Below are 14,046 nucleotides of genomic sequence, written 5' to 3' on the forward strand. Positions count from 1 at the left end.
GAAGGAAATAACCCTCAGGTACCTGAACCGTGGCTGTTCTGCAGCTCCATCCTTTCAAGCGCTTGATAAATCATGAGTGGGAGGGAGCAATGATGGATGGATGGAGTTATGGATGGAGGGATGGATGGATGGATGGGTGGAGGGATGGGTGGATGGATGGATGGATGGATGGAGGGATGGATGGATGAGTGGAAGGATGGAGGGAGGGATGCATGGATGGAGTTATGGATGGATGGATGGAGGGAGGGATGGATGGATGGGATCTTCCCCCCCGGCTGCCCTGAGCTGCTGCTGTGGCTTCGTCCCTGCGGTCTTGCTCTGTGCTGGGACCGGGACTCAGCCTCCTGCTCCGCGCCCTGTCCTGATGGAACTTTGCGGAGCCGCCACCGCCGGGGGGAGCGCGCTGCGCTGTGAGGAGCCGGTAACGGCAGCCCCGCGCCTGCCCCCGCCCGCGCTCCCGGTGCGGGTCGCGGCCCTCACCCCTGAGCCCCCCCCCCCCCCCCCCCATCCCCTGCGCTCCCGGGGGCGGGGCTCGGAGGGGCGGTGCCGGTGCCCGCGGGCAGCGCGCGCTCTCCCGCGCCGCGGCGGGGGTGGGCGGGGCGTCCTCCCCGAGGGGGTTGGGTCGTGGTGGGTGTGGCCTCCCCGTTGCGCCTGCGCGCGGCGGGGCGCGGCCCCCCATTGTCGGGGCGGGGTGACGTCGGGGCGGGGCGGGGCGCGGCGCGGCGGGGGCGCGCGCAGGAGAAGGCGGCGTGCGGCGGGCACCGGCACCGCCCCGGCCAGACCGCGCCATGCCCGGCTCCCTCTACCAGCCCGAGGGCGGGCAGCCCGGCCGCGGCCCCCCGCGCTGCCTGGCGCTGCTGAGCCCGCCGCCGCCCGCCGGGCAGGACCCGCCCGAGCCCGAGCCCGAGCCCGGCCGGGAGCGGGAGCGGCCGCCGCCGGCCGCGCAGGGCGAAGCCGCCGCCCTGCGGTTCGCCCTGGACCAGCTCTCGCTGCTGGGGCTGGAGGAGCCGGAGGCGCCCGGCGCGGGCACGGAGGAGGCGGCGGCCGGCGCGGGGCCGGGCGGCCTGCGGGAGCGCGGCGGCGGCGGCGGCTCCCCCCCGGCCCCCGGCAGCGCCTCCCCCCCGGCCGCCTTCGGTAACTTCGGGCCGCAGCTCGGCGCGGCCGGCGCGCTGCTGGAGCCGCTGGGCGCCCTGGGGAGCAGGAAGAAGAGCGTGAACATGACCGAGTGCGTGCCCGTGCCCAGCTCCGAGCACGTCGCCGAGATCGTGGGCCGCCAAGGTAACGCCGCCCATCACCGCGGGGCCGCCTCGGGCACCCCCGGCCCGCGTTATTTGGGTCGGTTTGGGGGCTTTTGTCTCCGCGTCCGGTAACGCGGAGGCGGAAACTTAACGGCGGCAAATCCCGCGGGCCTCAAAACTCCTCCCGCGGGTTCTCGGGGCCGCTCCGCTTTGTGCCGGTCCCCACCGCGCCGGCTCGGAACGGGCGTTAAAGGGGACCCGGAGCAGGGAAGCGGTTGCGGGGAGAGGGGGGGGGGGATCAAGCCCTTGGTGCCCACGGGAAGTTCCCGTTGAAGCCGCCAGGACGCGAAGCTTTGGGTTCGTTGTAGTTGGGTCCCTCCTCTCCCCCCCGTCTGAGCCCTGCTGCGCCGGTGGGTGAACGGGAACGCGGGCTCCGGTGGATAAGTGATCGTTAATCCGGTCGTTGCCGAGGAGCCCTGAGCTGTCACCAAAGGACACCTGGGCACGGCTCAGCCCCAGCCCATGGTGGGTGTGCCTGGTGCGGGCTTTGTCTGGAGGAAGCCCCAAATAGCGCTGCACCCAAGTTCCACCTTTAGGAGATGAGAATCAGGGTTAAAAGAGACCCGAAGGGAGGGGGATTTAAAGGGGGGGGGGGGAAAGGGAATAAAAGGGACAGGAGCTGCTGCCTGCAGGAATCCCAGCGGCGATGGGCACTTGGGATGCAGGGAGCCTGACCTCTGGGGTGGTTTCGCCACGCAGGGCTCTGGCACCCCAACCCTGCCCTGGCTCCCCGGCAATCCCCATCCTGAGCCGTGGGGCTGCGGGATAAGGGGCTTCGGGGGGATTCTTTTCCTAGGGGGAAGCGGGGAGCTGGGCAGCCTCATTGTTCTCTTTGTTAGCCAGAGCCATGCTGTGATGAGCGTGGTGACATCATGCTCTGCGCTTCCCATTGGCCTGCGCCGCCTCCCAGCCGGCCCCGCTTCCCAACCTCCCAACTTTCCACGCACCCCTCACCGGTCCCACCGCCCTGATGCCGGTGCCGGGCCGAACCGGGGCCCCAGAGCCCGTTATGCCACCGGAGGAGAGGAGCGAGACGCTGTGCCCTGCTCCCGAGGATGCTGCTGCTGCTGCTGCTGCTGCCTGGCCTGGATGGGGACATGGATTTGGTGGCCTCACTGGTGGGATGTGCAGGACCAGCAGCTTGAAAGCAAACCCGTAAGGGATGCCGGCCTCCGCTGGGGAACGCGTTGGCTCTGCGAGCTCAAGGAGCTTGGAGGCATGGCTGCTTTCGGGTTGGCAGCTGGCACCCTTCCTCGCAGCCCCTGGGGTCGGGGGTTTGGGCTGTGGTGAGGTCCCAGTGCTGCACCTCCAGCATCCCGACGAGCTCGGTGTGCACCAAGGTACCTGCCCCGCATCCCTCGTGCAGTTTGGGTGCTCGCTGAGCTCCACGGGCTCATGGGGCTGCTGGAAAAGAGCTGCCAAAGGGGTGATTACACCCGGGATGCTGGGGGGGGGGTGTCTGAGACCAGTGATGGACCAGAGCCCCCCGCTGCTGCCCCAGCCCATGGGCAGGAGCTGCTCACCCGAGGGTTTCCCTTCCTTGTTTCCTGCCCCTCTCCTGCTCTCAGCTTTCCTGTGGCTTGTGAAGACCCCGCACCGGGACCCGGCTGTGTTGGTTGTTGGGCATGGGGGGGGCTCAGCGTTTGGCATTCCCAGCTCTGCCAGGGGGTGTGCATGGGATGGGGCATGTGGGGAGTCTTTAACTCCAGCTGCTCCCTGCTGTGCCCCCTGCGCTCTTCCTGCACCACGCAGCCCAGCCATGACCTGGGGGCAGGCGCTTGTGATGCTGCTGTGCTCAGAGCATAGGAAGGGGTAGGCACGGGGAGCAGGTGCCCTGGAAGGGTTTTGAGCAGGGGCAAGGTTGGGTTTCTCTCCCCATACATCATGTGCTGAGGGGCAGCTCTTGGGGTGCTTTGGTCCTGGTGGCCCCTTGCAGCCATTGAGGAGAGTCAGGATGTGGCCAGGGCAGCTCTTTGGTGTCAGTCCTATGAAGGCTGTCAGATGCTTCTCCTTTTCCTTCAGTCTTTTTTCCTCTAAATCCACTCATTTGACACTTTCCAGAAGGGAGCAGCAGCTGCTCAGCAGGTAAATGTTGTGTAAAGCACATCCATGTCGTCTTGGCTTCTTTCCCAGGGGAAAATGGAGATGGGGATAATGGGGCAGGCTGGCTATGGAAGTTGCCCTGGCTCTTGCATGTCAGCGTTGTGTCGGCCTCGCTCGCTGCTGTCCTGGCTTTGGAGGTGTGTTCCCAGCAGCTTCTGCCCAACGAGGCTGTAGGAGGTGATGGGCAGCGAGAGCCCCGGGCTCTGCTCTCCCCTCTGACACCACGTGCCTCTGATGGGATGGAGCCAGCCATGGCTCCTCTCCTGGGCTCTGCTTCCCCATCTACAATAGGGATACACAGGGACCGTGTGCAGCTTTGTGAAGGATTTGGGAAAGCTGCTGCTCATAGAAGATGTTGGGATGCTCGAAGCGGGGGATCCAGGGAAGGATGCACATGGAGACAACAGGGCTCGGTCCCTGGGCCAGCCCGAGCATCTGTAAACTTGCTGTGGGTCCCTGGGGCTGCCATCAGTCCCCTTGTATTCCTCAGCCCTGGCCTGCTGCTGGGTGTCCTGTGCCCATCATGCCACGGCCTTTGGGACTGGCCTGGCTGCCTCTTTCCACCTCTCTGGGTTGTGGGAGAGCCAGAAACTCCAGGGGGGATTTGTGTCTGTTTCCCAGTATGTAAAGGGGCTGAGAACTGGATGAGCTTTAACGTCCTTTGTCCTGTCCCTGCATGTCTTGTCCCGAGCCCCTCTCCAGGTTCCCTGCAGCCCCTTTAGGCTCTGGAGCTGCTCTCAGGTCTCCCCTTCAGGAGCCTTCTCTTCTCCAGGCTGCCCCAGCCCAGCTCTCTCAGCCTGGCTCCAGAGCAGAGCTGCTCCAGCCCTCGCAGCATCTCCATGGCCTCCTCTGGCCTCGCTCCAGCAGCTCCACGTCCCTCTTGTGCTGCTGCCCCAGCGCTGGATCAGGGCTGCAGGGGGGGTGTCCCCATCACGCAGCAGAGGGGCAGGATCCCCTCCCTGAGCTGCTGCTCCCGCTCTGGGGGTGCAGCCCAGCACACGGGAGGGTTCAATGGCTGCATCATGGGGAGCTTCTGCTCATCCCGCATCCCAAGGCCCTCTCAGGGCTGCATCCTGAGGATGCAGAGGCACCTCCATGCACAGTTCCCCAGCCTGTGCTGTGCTGCGTTCACAGGATCATAGAATGGTTTGGGTTGGAAAGGACCTGAAGATCATCACCCCACAAATGGGCTCTTGTAATAGTTGGAGCCCTGATGTGGGGCTTGTGATGGGGGGCAAAGTCCTCTTTGGTGGTGCCAAGAGAGAGTGTTCGGGAAGAGCAGCTGCCACTTCCATCACCACCCCCTTCCAGCAGGAATTCCCCTGGGATTCTGCTTCTTGGCTGCAGCTGGTGCCTCCTCAGCCTGCAGGGTGCTGGGGCAGGAGCAGCCGTGGTCCTGCAGCCCCATGGGGCAGCTTTGGGGAGCGGAGCGTGCTGGGGTGGGCAGCTTGGCCGCAGTCAAGGAGAAGGCTGCAGATCCGAGATGGGAGGTTTGGAGGGAAGCATCCAGCCCCCCCCCCCCCCCCCCCCCATGGGTGCTGTCTGGGGTGGGGGGGTGCGAGGGGCTGTGACTCGGTGGGGTTGTGTTTGCACCTTGGCTTTGCCCCCTCTCATCATTAAACCTTTGGGAAAGTCCAGATGTTGGGAATGCCAAAACCACGGCCCCTTGGCTGGGGCAGGGCGCTTGAGCTGGCAGTGCCGGTGAGGATGTGCCTGCAGTACCTGGAGGGGGCCTATAGGGATGCTGGGGAGGGACTCTTGGTCAGGGACTGTAGTGACAGGACAAGGGGTAACGGGTTCAAACTGAAACAGGGGAAGTTTAGATTGGATCTAAGGAGGAAATTCTTTCCTGTTAGGGTGGTGAGGCACTGGAATGGGTTGCCCAGGGAGGTTGTGAGTGCTCCATCCCTGGCAGTGTTCAGGGCCAGGTTGGATGAAGCCTTGGGTGGGATGGTTTAGTGTGAGGTGTCCCTGCCCATGGCAGGGGGTTGGAACTGGATGATCTTGAGGTCCTTTCCAACCCAAACTGTTCTATGATTCCATGATGTGCCTGCACTGGAGCCGGCCATCAGCGCTGCCCATGTCCTCTGCACTGGCCCGGCTGCCACAGCCCCTTCCAGCAGGGCTCTGCTGCCTTGACTGAGGAAGGATGCAATGATCGGAGCCGCGATTGCACAGCTTGGGTGGGGGCTTGTGGAGCCCCATCGGAAGCGTCCTGTACTTGTGTGGATCACAGAACCCCAGCCTGGCTTGGGCTGAAGGGGCCTTAAAGCTCCTCCAGCTCCAACCCCTGCCACGGGCAGGGACCCCTTCCACTGGAGCAGCTTGCTCCAAGCCCCTGTGTCCAACCTGGCCTTGAGCACTGCCAGGGATGGGGCAGCCACAGCTCCTCTGGGCACCCTGTGCCAGCGCCTCAGCACCCTCCCAGGGAAGAGCTTCTGCCTAAGAGCTCAGCTCAGTCTCCCCTCGGGCAGGTTCAAGCCATTCCCCTTGGCCTGTCCCTGCATCCCTTGTCCCAAGCCCCTCTCCAGGTTCCCTGCAGCCCCTTTAGGCACTGGAGCTGCTCTCAGGTCTCCCCTTCAGGAGCCTTCTCTTGTCCAGGCTGCCCCAGCCCAGCTCTCTCAGCCTGGCTCCAGAGCAGAGCTGCTCCAGCCCTCGCAGCATCCCCATGGCCTCCTCTGGCCTCGCTCCAGCAGCTCCACATCCCCCTTGTGCTGCTGCCCCGGAGCTGGATCAGGGCTGCAGGGGGGCTCTCCCCATCACGCAGCAGAGGGGCAGGATCCCCTCCCTGAGCTGCTGCTCCCGCTCTGGGGATGCTTTGGCTTTGTGTGAGGAGCTGAGCTCTCCCCGCTCTGTGCAGCTCTTTATCCATGTGGATGCGCAGCAGCGAGGTTTGCAGTGGGCAGGGGCAGTCGCAGGGCTCTAAAGGGGCATCTTCCATCCCAGTGGGCTGCCGGCTCTGCTTTGGGTGCCCTGCAGATCTCAGGGGGTGGCGGGAGGTGGCAAACAGGATCACCGGCCCTCGTGTGCCATCGTTGGAGGGTGGCGGCAGGGCCGAGTGCCTGGTCATGGGCATGTAATGAGTGTGTGCAGCGGAGCCCAGGCAGAGCGGATGGAATGTGCAGGGATGCAGGGAGCGGTGCTGTGCTCCCAGCCGGGGACAGCTCCAGGGTGAAAGCAGCAGCACCCGGTCCTGGTGCGGAGCCGAAGCCTTCGGCTGCCCAGGCACCGCCAGGACTCACAACCAGAGCCCGGCTTCCCATGGCAGGGAAGGGACCGGGCAGCGCTGGCAGCAGTCGCGGTCTCCTGCATCCCAGCGGCTCTGCCTGCTGAATCATGTTCCTCGTGCGGGGAGCAGGTCTGTCCAGAACGGGGAGCACCGGAGCCCACGAGCGCCCGCCCCGGGGTTCCCTCCTGTTCCACCCAGGCAGGGAGACCCAGCTCCCTCGTCCTGTCCCTCCAGGGCCAGCGCGGCTTCGGCCAGGGCTGGGCTTCAGGTTTAGCTGCGGCTGGGAGGATCCTGCAGGATCCAAAGAAGCCTTTTCATAGGGTCCCAGCCTGGTTTGGGGTGGAAGGGACCTTAAAGCTCATCCAGTGCCACGGGCAGGGACCCCTTCCACTGGAGCAGCTTGCTCCAAGCCCCTGTGTCCAACCTGGCCTTGAGCACTGCCAGGGATGGGGCAGCCGCAGCTTCTCTGGGCACCCTGTGCCAGCGCCTCAGCACCCTCCCAGGGAAGAGCTTCTGCCTAAGAGCTCAGCTCAGTCTCCCCTCGGGCAGGTTCAAGCCATTCCCCTTGGCCTGTCCCTACAGGCCCTTGTCCCAAGCCCCTCTCCAGGTTTCCTGCAGCCCCTTCAGGCCCTGGAGCTGCTCCAAGGTCTCTTCCTTTGTGTGTCAGGTGCAGAACCAAAGGGACCCTCTAGTTCCTGTTGGTCCTGCATCTCCCCATCCCTGCAGGGCGAACGGGGAGGGCCTGCGAGGTCTCAGCTTTAACGTGCCCTGGGTTTTTTTCCCCTTCTTCTTGCACTGCAGGCTGCAAAATCAAAGCCCTACGTGCCAAGACCAACACCTACATCAAGACCCCGGTCAGGGGCGAGGAGCCCGTTTTCATTGTGACTGGGAGGAAGGAGGACGTGGAGATGGCGAAAAGAGAGATCCTCTCGGCCGCCGAGCACTTCTCCATGATCCGGGCGACGCGCAACAAAGTGAATGGGCTGACGGGGGCGATGCAGGGTCCCCCCAACCTGCCGGGGCAGACCACCATCCAGGTGAGGGTCCCGTACCGCGTGGTGGGGCTGGTGGTGGGGCCGAAGGGAGCCACCATCAAGCGCATCCAGCAGCAGACGCACACCTACATTGTGACCCCCAGCCGGGACAAGGAGCCCGTCTTCGAGGTGACGGGCATGCCGGAGAACGTGGACCGCGCTCGGGAGGAGATCGAGGCGCACATCACCATGCGGACAGGCTCCTTCATCGATGTCAACGCGGACAACGACTTCCATTCCAACGGCACCGACGTCTGCCTCGACCTGCAGGGCAGCGCAGGCAGCCTCTGGGCCAAGGCCCCCCACCCTGCCCACCGCCCCCCCGCCACCCTGCGCAACGACAGCCTCAGCTCCCTGGGCAGCACCTCCACCGAGTCCTACTACAGCGGGCGGGTGGCAGATGCCAGCCCCACCAGCCCCTACAGCACCAGCAGCGGCTTCACCTTCAGCGAGCCAGCGGCTGCGCTGGGCTCGGAGGAGTGCGACTTTGGCTTTGACTTCTTGGCTCTCGACCTCACGACGCCCACCACCACCATCTGGTCGCCCTTCGAGCGCTCGGGCAACCCCTTGCAAGCCTTCAGCAGCTGCTCGTCCATCAACGGCTCTCAGAGACGCAACAGCGGCGCGGCCACGCCGCGCCACTCGCCCACCCTGCCCGAGAGCGGTGCCGCGGGGCTGGACCACCCCTTGGCACGGCGCATCCAGAGTGACCCCGTCAGCACCTTGTCCTGGCTGCCCACCCAGGGCTCGCTGTCCTCCTTCTCCAACAGCACCGGTTACTCCTCCTCTTCCTCCCTGCCCGGCAGCATCTCCGCCGCCTCGGGCTCGCCCACCGACTCCAGCAGCTCCGACGGGCACCGCAAGAGCTCCCGCGAGTGCATGGTGTGCTTCGAGAGCGAGGTGATCGCTGCCCTCGTGCCCTGCGGCCACAACCTCTTCTGCATGGAGTGCGCCATGCGCATCTGCGGCAAGGCTGAGCCCGAGTGCCCCGCGTGCCACACGCCCGCCACGCAAGCCATCCACATCTTCTCCTAGCCGGGGCTGGCTCATTCCCCCCGACCCTGACCACACACACAAACCCCCCCCCCTTCCCAACTCCGCCCTGGCTTTTTAAGGACTTGGAAAACTGTTGGAATCAACCTTTTTATTTAATAATAACGGATGCGATGGGTGCACGGGGGGGCGGGAGGGGAGCGGCTGCGGAGGAGGAGAGGGCAGGACGGCGGCCGACATCCATGGGTCGGGAGGGGTGGGGATGAAGAAGACGACGATGACGATGATGATGATGATGATGATGACGAGGGGCGGTGAGGAGGCACCTCCAGTGTTTACAGAATAGCTTTAACTCTCCCCCCCAGCCCCGGCCGCGGTGCGGGGCGGAGGAAGCCCGGCTGTTCTTCCACAGTCCTTCCCAAATAGCAGTATTCAGTTTGCAAAGTGAAATAAACAGAGAGAGAAAAGGTCCGGTTGCACTTTTTTGAGTTTTTTAGGACACACGAGGGTTGTCTTTTTTTAAAATCCTTCTCTTCAAAGTCCTTTTTTTTTTTTTTTGTTGTCTTTTTTGGTTTTTCCTCTTTTTTTGTTGTCGTCGTTCCTTTTGTATAGCCTTTTTTTAATTATTATTATTATTATTGTTATTTTTGTCACCTCTATAGATATATATCTATATATATTCTATTTTGGGGTTTCTAATGCAGGTCTTACCTTCTGCCAATGTGAAAACTGCCCCAAAACGTGGCACGCGAGGGCAGGGGCCGGGGCCGCGGGGCCCCGCTGGGTGGAGGGGGGCCGTGACCGCGCCACGTTGCAGACAGATGCTATCTCCTTTATCTCGTGCTTGGGTTTGGTGGGGTTTTGGTTGGTTTTCGGGGGGGTTTCTTTTGGGTTGTTTTTTTGTTGGTTTGTTTTTGGTTTTTTTTTTTTTTAGTTTTTACCTCTTTCTGTATATGTAGGGAATTTATAGCAAAATATCTACTTTATGGAATAAATTTTAAAAAACTAAAATATATTTTATTTTAAATAAAAAGAAAATAACGGACCTTTAACCTTCCATGGCTAAAGTACTGATTATATATTTGCTGAGCTGACTTGACGGTTATGAAAATTGTATCAAGAGTTTTATTTTTTGACTTCAAAGCCTTCTTAATAAAGACTTTTTACTATATCCGAAGTCCTGTGCTCACTTGGGTCTCTTCACTCCCAGCGCCCCTTCCAGCATCCTCAGGACCAGGCTCCCTGCTGCGGGGCCCTCAGCTGTTGGGACCCCTCAGATAGCGCAGGGCCTTGCTGCATCCCTGGGTGCCATCGTCTTCAGATGGATAATGAGGAATCTCATAGACATCAGGCAGAAGCTCTTCCCTGTGAGGGTGCTGAGGCGCTGGCACAGGGTGCCCAGAGGAGCTGTGGCTGCCCCATCCCTGGCAGTGCTCAAGGCCAGGTTGGACACAGGGGCTTGGAGCAAGCTGCTCCAGTGGAAGGGGTCCCTGCCCGTGGCAGGGGTTGGAGCTGGAGGAGCTTTAAGGTCCCTTCCAACCCAACCCATTCCATGATTCTATGACCCTTTTGGGAAGCACGAGCTACCAAAGGGCTGTCTGGGTGCCTGTTTTCTCCCAGCTGATTGCTCAGCTGTTGATGGAGTTCTCCATTGTGCCTACGGGCTGCACATGCTGTGATTTGTTAGCCAGCCACATGCTGCTGACAGCCCTGGGGCCATTGGGGATCCATCACTGGTTTCATCGGGAAGTGTCTTTGCATTTCCCCTGTTGCAGAATGTGCACATGGGGGGGCAGTTGGGGGGATGTTCATTGCCCTGCTGCCAGCGTGTGCTGATCTGCTGCAGTGCATCCATTACCAGAGCTGGCATCCTCAGGGATGGCTTTGGCATTCCTGGAGCTGGTCCTGTGTGAGGACCTGATGCCGGTTGGGAGCCATGAGCAGTTGAGGACCCAGAGACAGAAGCACCCATGGGCAGCAGCACCCATAGGCAGTGAGGACCCGATGATAATTGGGAGACAAGGAGCAGCGGAGCTTCACAGACAGTAGCACCCATGGGCAGCAGCACCTATTGCTGTAGGGACTTGGAACAGGCTGCCCAGCGCAGTGCTGGCATCGCCATCCCTGGAAGTGCTCACAAACTGTGTAGACGAGGCCTCAGTGCCATGGGTTAGGGGTGGCCTTGATGACCTTGAAGGTCCTTCCTTACCTGGGTTATTCTGTGGTTCTATGAGCCACAAACAGCAGCACCCATGGGTGCCATGGGGACCAACGGGCAGCAGCAGCTCTCAGGACACTGCTGGTGCCATGGCCACAGGTTTCCATCATCACCAGTTTTGGGGTCTCCTACATAGGAAGGGTCTTTGAGTGCCCTTGTTGGGCTCTCGGAGTGTCCTGGTGGGGTGGGTGGGAGCCCCCCGTGAGACTTCTCAGGATGTCCCATGTTGGTGCCCTTCATGGCCCTGGGGGGGCTTGTGGGGCAGAGCAAGGGGTGCAATGGGGCCCTGCATTTGGGTCTAGGTGCTTGTTAATGACCCGGGGGGGGGGGCAGGTTTTTGTGCCTCCCTGTGTGGCTGCAGGTGTCTGGGTCCTTCCCCACTGGGCTGCAGGGTGGCAGATGGAGCATCAGCCATGGGTGCTGCTCCCCATCCTGCCTGCGCACGGGGCACACAGGGACCCACAGCCTGGCAAGTGCAGCACCTTGGCAGGGTGCTCCTCATGGGTGAGGAGAAGGGTTCGGTGCTGCCGGGGCACTCGTCTGTCCTGCTCCTTGCCCGACTGGCCTGGCTGCTTTTAACCCCTGCAGCCTGGCCCACATTCTCCTCCCTCTGCCCCGCTCCAGCGCTGCCTGTTCAGGGCACTTGTGCTGCGAGCAGGAGGCAGGACAGGCTCTTGCTTCCTTGCTCTGCTGGGTATCCAAAATGACCCCTCTGGCTGTGGGGCAGCCCCTAAACAGGGCCCTTTCCCCTGGATGCAACCCGTGGGGTCGGAGGGTGCTGATGAAAGCAGGGTCGGAGGCGCAGCATCCGCTGTGCTGTGACCGAGGTGCCACCCGGGGCAAAGCCAGGTTTCTGTGCTTCAGCCGTTGGGAGCTGCCACGTTCCAAAACACCGGCCAGGATGGGACCATGGACCTGCTTGAGAGCCACCCTGGTGCTCTCTCAGAGGAGAGCGGCTGAGAGATGAGCTGGTTGCTCCAGCAGGGATGCTCTTGTGTCCAGCTGGGATTTCAGACTAAAACCCATTCTTGCCTTGCTGGGAAGCAGGACCAAGCACGATTTTCACTCCCCCCAGCAAGTGCAAGGCCCTGCCCGTGGCATGGGGACATCCCGAGCACAACGGCTGGCCTGGGAGCACTGCGTTGGGAGCAGATCTGAAAAGAAGGACCTGGGGGTCCTGGGTGAGAAGCTCAGCATGAGCCAGCAAAGTGTCCTTGCAGGCCAGAGCCCCCCCACCCTGTGTGCTGGGCTGCACCCCCAGAGCAGGAGCAGCAGCTCAGGGAGGGGATCCTGCCCCTCTGCTGTGCTCTGGGGAGACCCCCCCTGCAGCCCTGATCCAGCTCTGGGGCAGCAGCACAAGGGGGATGTGGAGCTGCTGGAGCGAGGGCAGAGGAGGCCATGGAGATGCTGCGAGGGCTGGAGCAGCTCTGCTCTGGAGCCAGGCTGAGAGAGCTGGGCTGGGGCAGCCTGGACAAGAGAAGGCTCCTGAAGGGGAGACCTGAGAGCAGCTCCAGTGCCTAAAGGGGCTGCAGGGAACCTGGAGAGGGGCTTGGGACAAGGGCCTGCAGGGACAGGCCAAGGGGAATGGCTTGAACCTGCCCGAGGGGAGACTGAGCTGAGCTCTTAGGCAGAAGCTCTTCCCTGGGAGGGTGCTGAGGCGCTGGCACAGGGTGCCCAGAGAAGCTGTGGCTGCCCTATCCCTGGCAGTGCTCAAGGCCAGGTTGGACACAGGGGCTTGGAGCAAGCTGCTCCAGTGGGAGGGGTCCCTGCCCGTGGCAGGGGTTGGAGCTGGATGGGCTTTAAGGTCCTTTCACCCCAAACCGTTCATTGATTCCATGATAAAGGCGAGACGAACGGCATCAGATCCCCACAGAGGGCATTGGTGCAGATCGGTGTCAGCCGTAGCTCCAGGACCTCTCGGGTACCCAAACTGCACTCTTGGTCTCTCTCTGTCAAGCGGCCCGGGAGTGAGGTCCTAAGCAAGGAGCCTTGGAACAAACCAAACTCTCTGCTGCCCACTCTCGGGCGTCCTTGGGCACGGCTCCTCGCTATCCCACCTGCATCCCCGTGTGCGAGCTGCCTCTGCTCCCTGGTGATCCCAAGCTCGAGGCGCTGCAGGAGGGATGGACCAAAGTCTATGGGTAGCGACTCCTGCTCCTCCCATTCCTCCCCAGCACCAGGCATACAACGTGGGGATGCTTCAATGGCTGCAGTGATACCGCAGGGTGCAGCATGAGGGGACACAGTCCCCATCACCCTCCCCATGTAATGCTTCTCTGGTTTCTTTTCCCCCTCTCCTGCCTGTCGCTGCCCCCCACCAGGGTGGGATTTGGGGTTCCAGTAAAGTCGGGTTTGTTTCTTCTCCCTCCAGTTCCTTTGGGCTCCTCTGGCCACAGGAGGGCGGATTCGGGGTAAAACCAGGCAGAAATGGGGCCAGGTGCAGGATGCTGGCACTCAGCAGTGCGCAGGGTGAGAGCTCAGCATCACATTGGCCTCATGGCAAAGAGCGGGGTCCCTCTTTGGGGTCCTGGGTGCCCGGGTTTGCTGTGAGCAGCCCTGACCCTCAGGGATGGAGCCCAGGGACAGGGGTCCCCTGGGCAGCACACGGGGACCCCAACAGGAGCCCATCAGCACCGAACAGTTCTGGGAGCACTGCAGAGAGCTTGAGCTGCCTCAGAGCCCCCCGGTACCTTGCTGCAGAGGCAGCTCGGGGCCACCCTCACCCTGCACCTCTCCTGCAGCCAGGAGCGCTGCAGCCCCGGTGGCACAGGGATGTCCTGCTGGGAAACAATTCCTGCCAGGTACCATCTGTCTGTCCACCCATCCATCCATCCCTCCCTCCCTCCATCCCTCCCCTCCATCCATCCCTCCATGCATCCCTCCATCCATCCCTCCCTCCATGCATCCATCCATCCCGCCCTCCATGCATCCATCCATCCCTCCATCCCTCCATCCATCCCTCCCTCCATCCCTCCCCTCCATCCATCCCTCCCTCCATCCCTCCACTGCAGATTGGGCAGCAGCACCCCCAGATGCAAGCATTCAGCCAAACGCCACCCATTCCCTGCCTCAGTTTCCCACATCCCAGAGCCCCATTCCTATGGAGCAGCCCAGAGGCCACAGGGATGGGTGCCAGGGTACGACGCAAGTGGGAGCCAAGTGACGGGGGGG

General features: G+C 62.3%; 1 protein-coding gene across 1 annotated transcript; it reads left to right on the forward strand.

Annotated features, from left to right (window-relative positions):
* The first annotated feature begins 731 nt into the window (after positions 1 to 731).
* On the forward strand, positions 732 to 9,266 carry MEX3D (mex-3 RNA binding family member D). Its single transcript, XM_065700002.1, has 2 exons — positions 732 to 1,278; positions 7,432 to 9,266. Exons 1-2 carry the CDS (start codon positions 789 to 791, stop codon positions 8,697 to 8,699), a joined length of 1,758 nt encoding a protein of 585 aa, XP_065556074.1. The 5' UTR covers positions 732 to 788; the 3' UTR covers positions 8,700 to 9,266.
* The last annotated feature ends 4,780 nt before the right edge of the window (positions 9,267 to 14,046 follow it).

Source organism: Lathamus discolor, chromosome 21, assembly GCF_037157495.1.
Source record: "Lathamus discolor isolate bLatDis1 chromosome 21, bLatDis1.hap1, whole genome shotgun sequence".
NCBI lineage: Eukaryota > Metazoa > Chordata > Aves > Psittaciformes > Psittacidae > Lathamus > Lathamus discolor.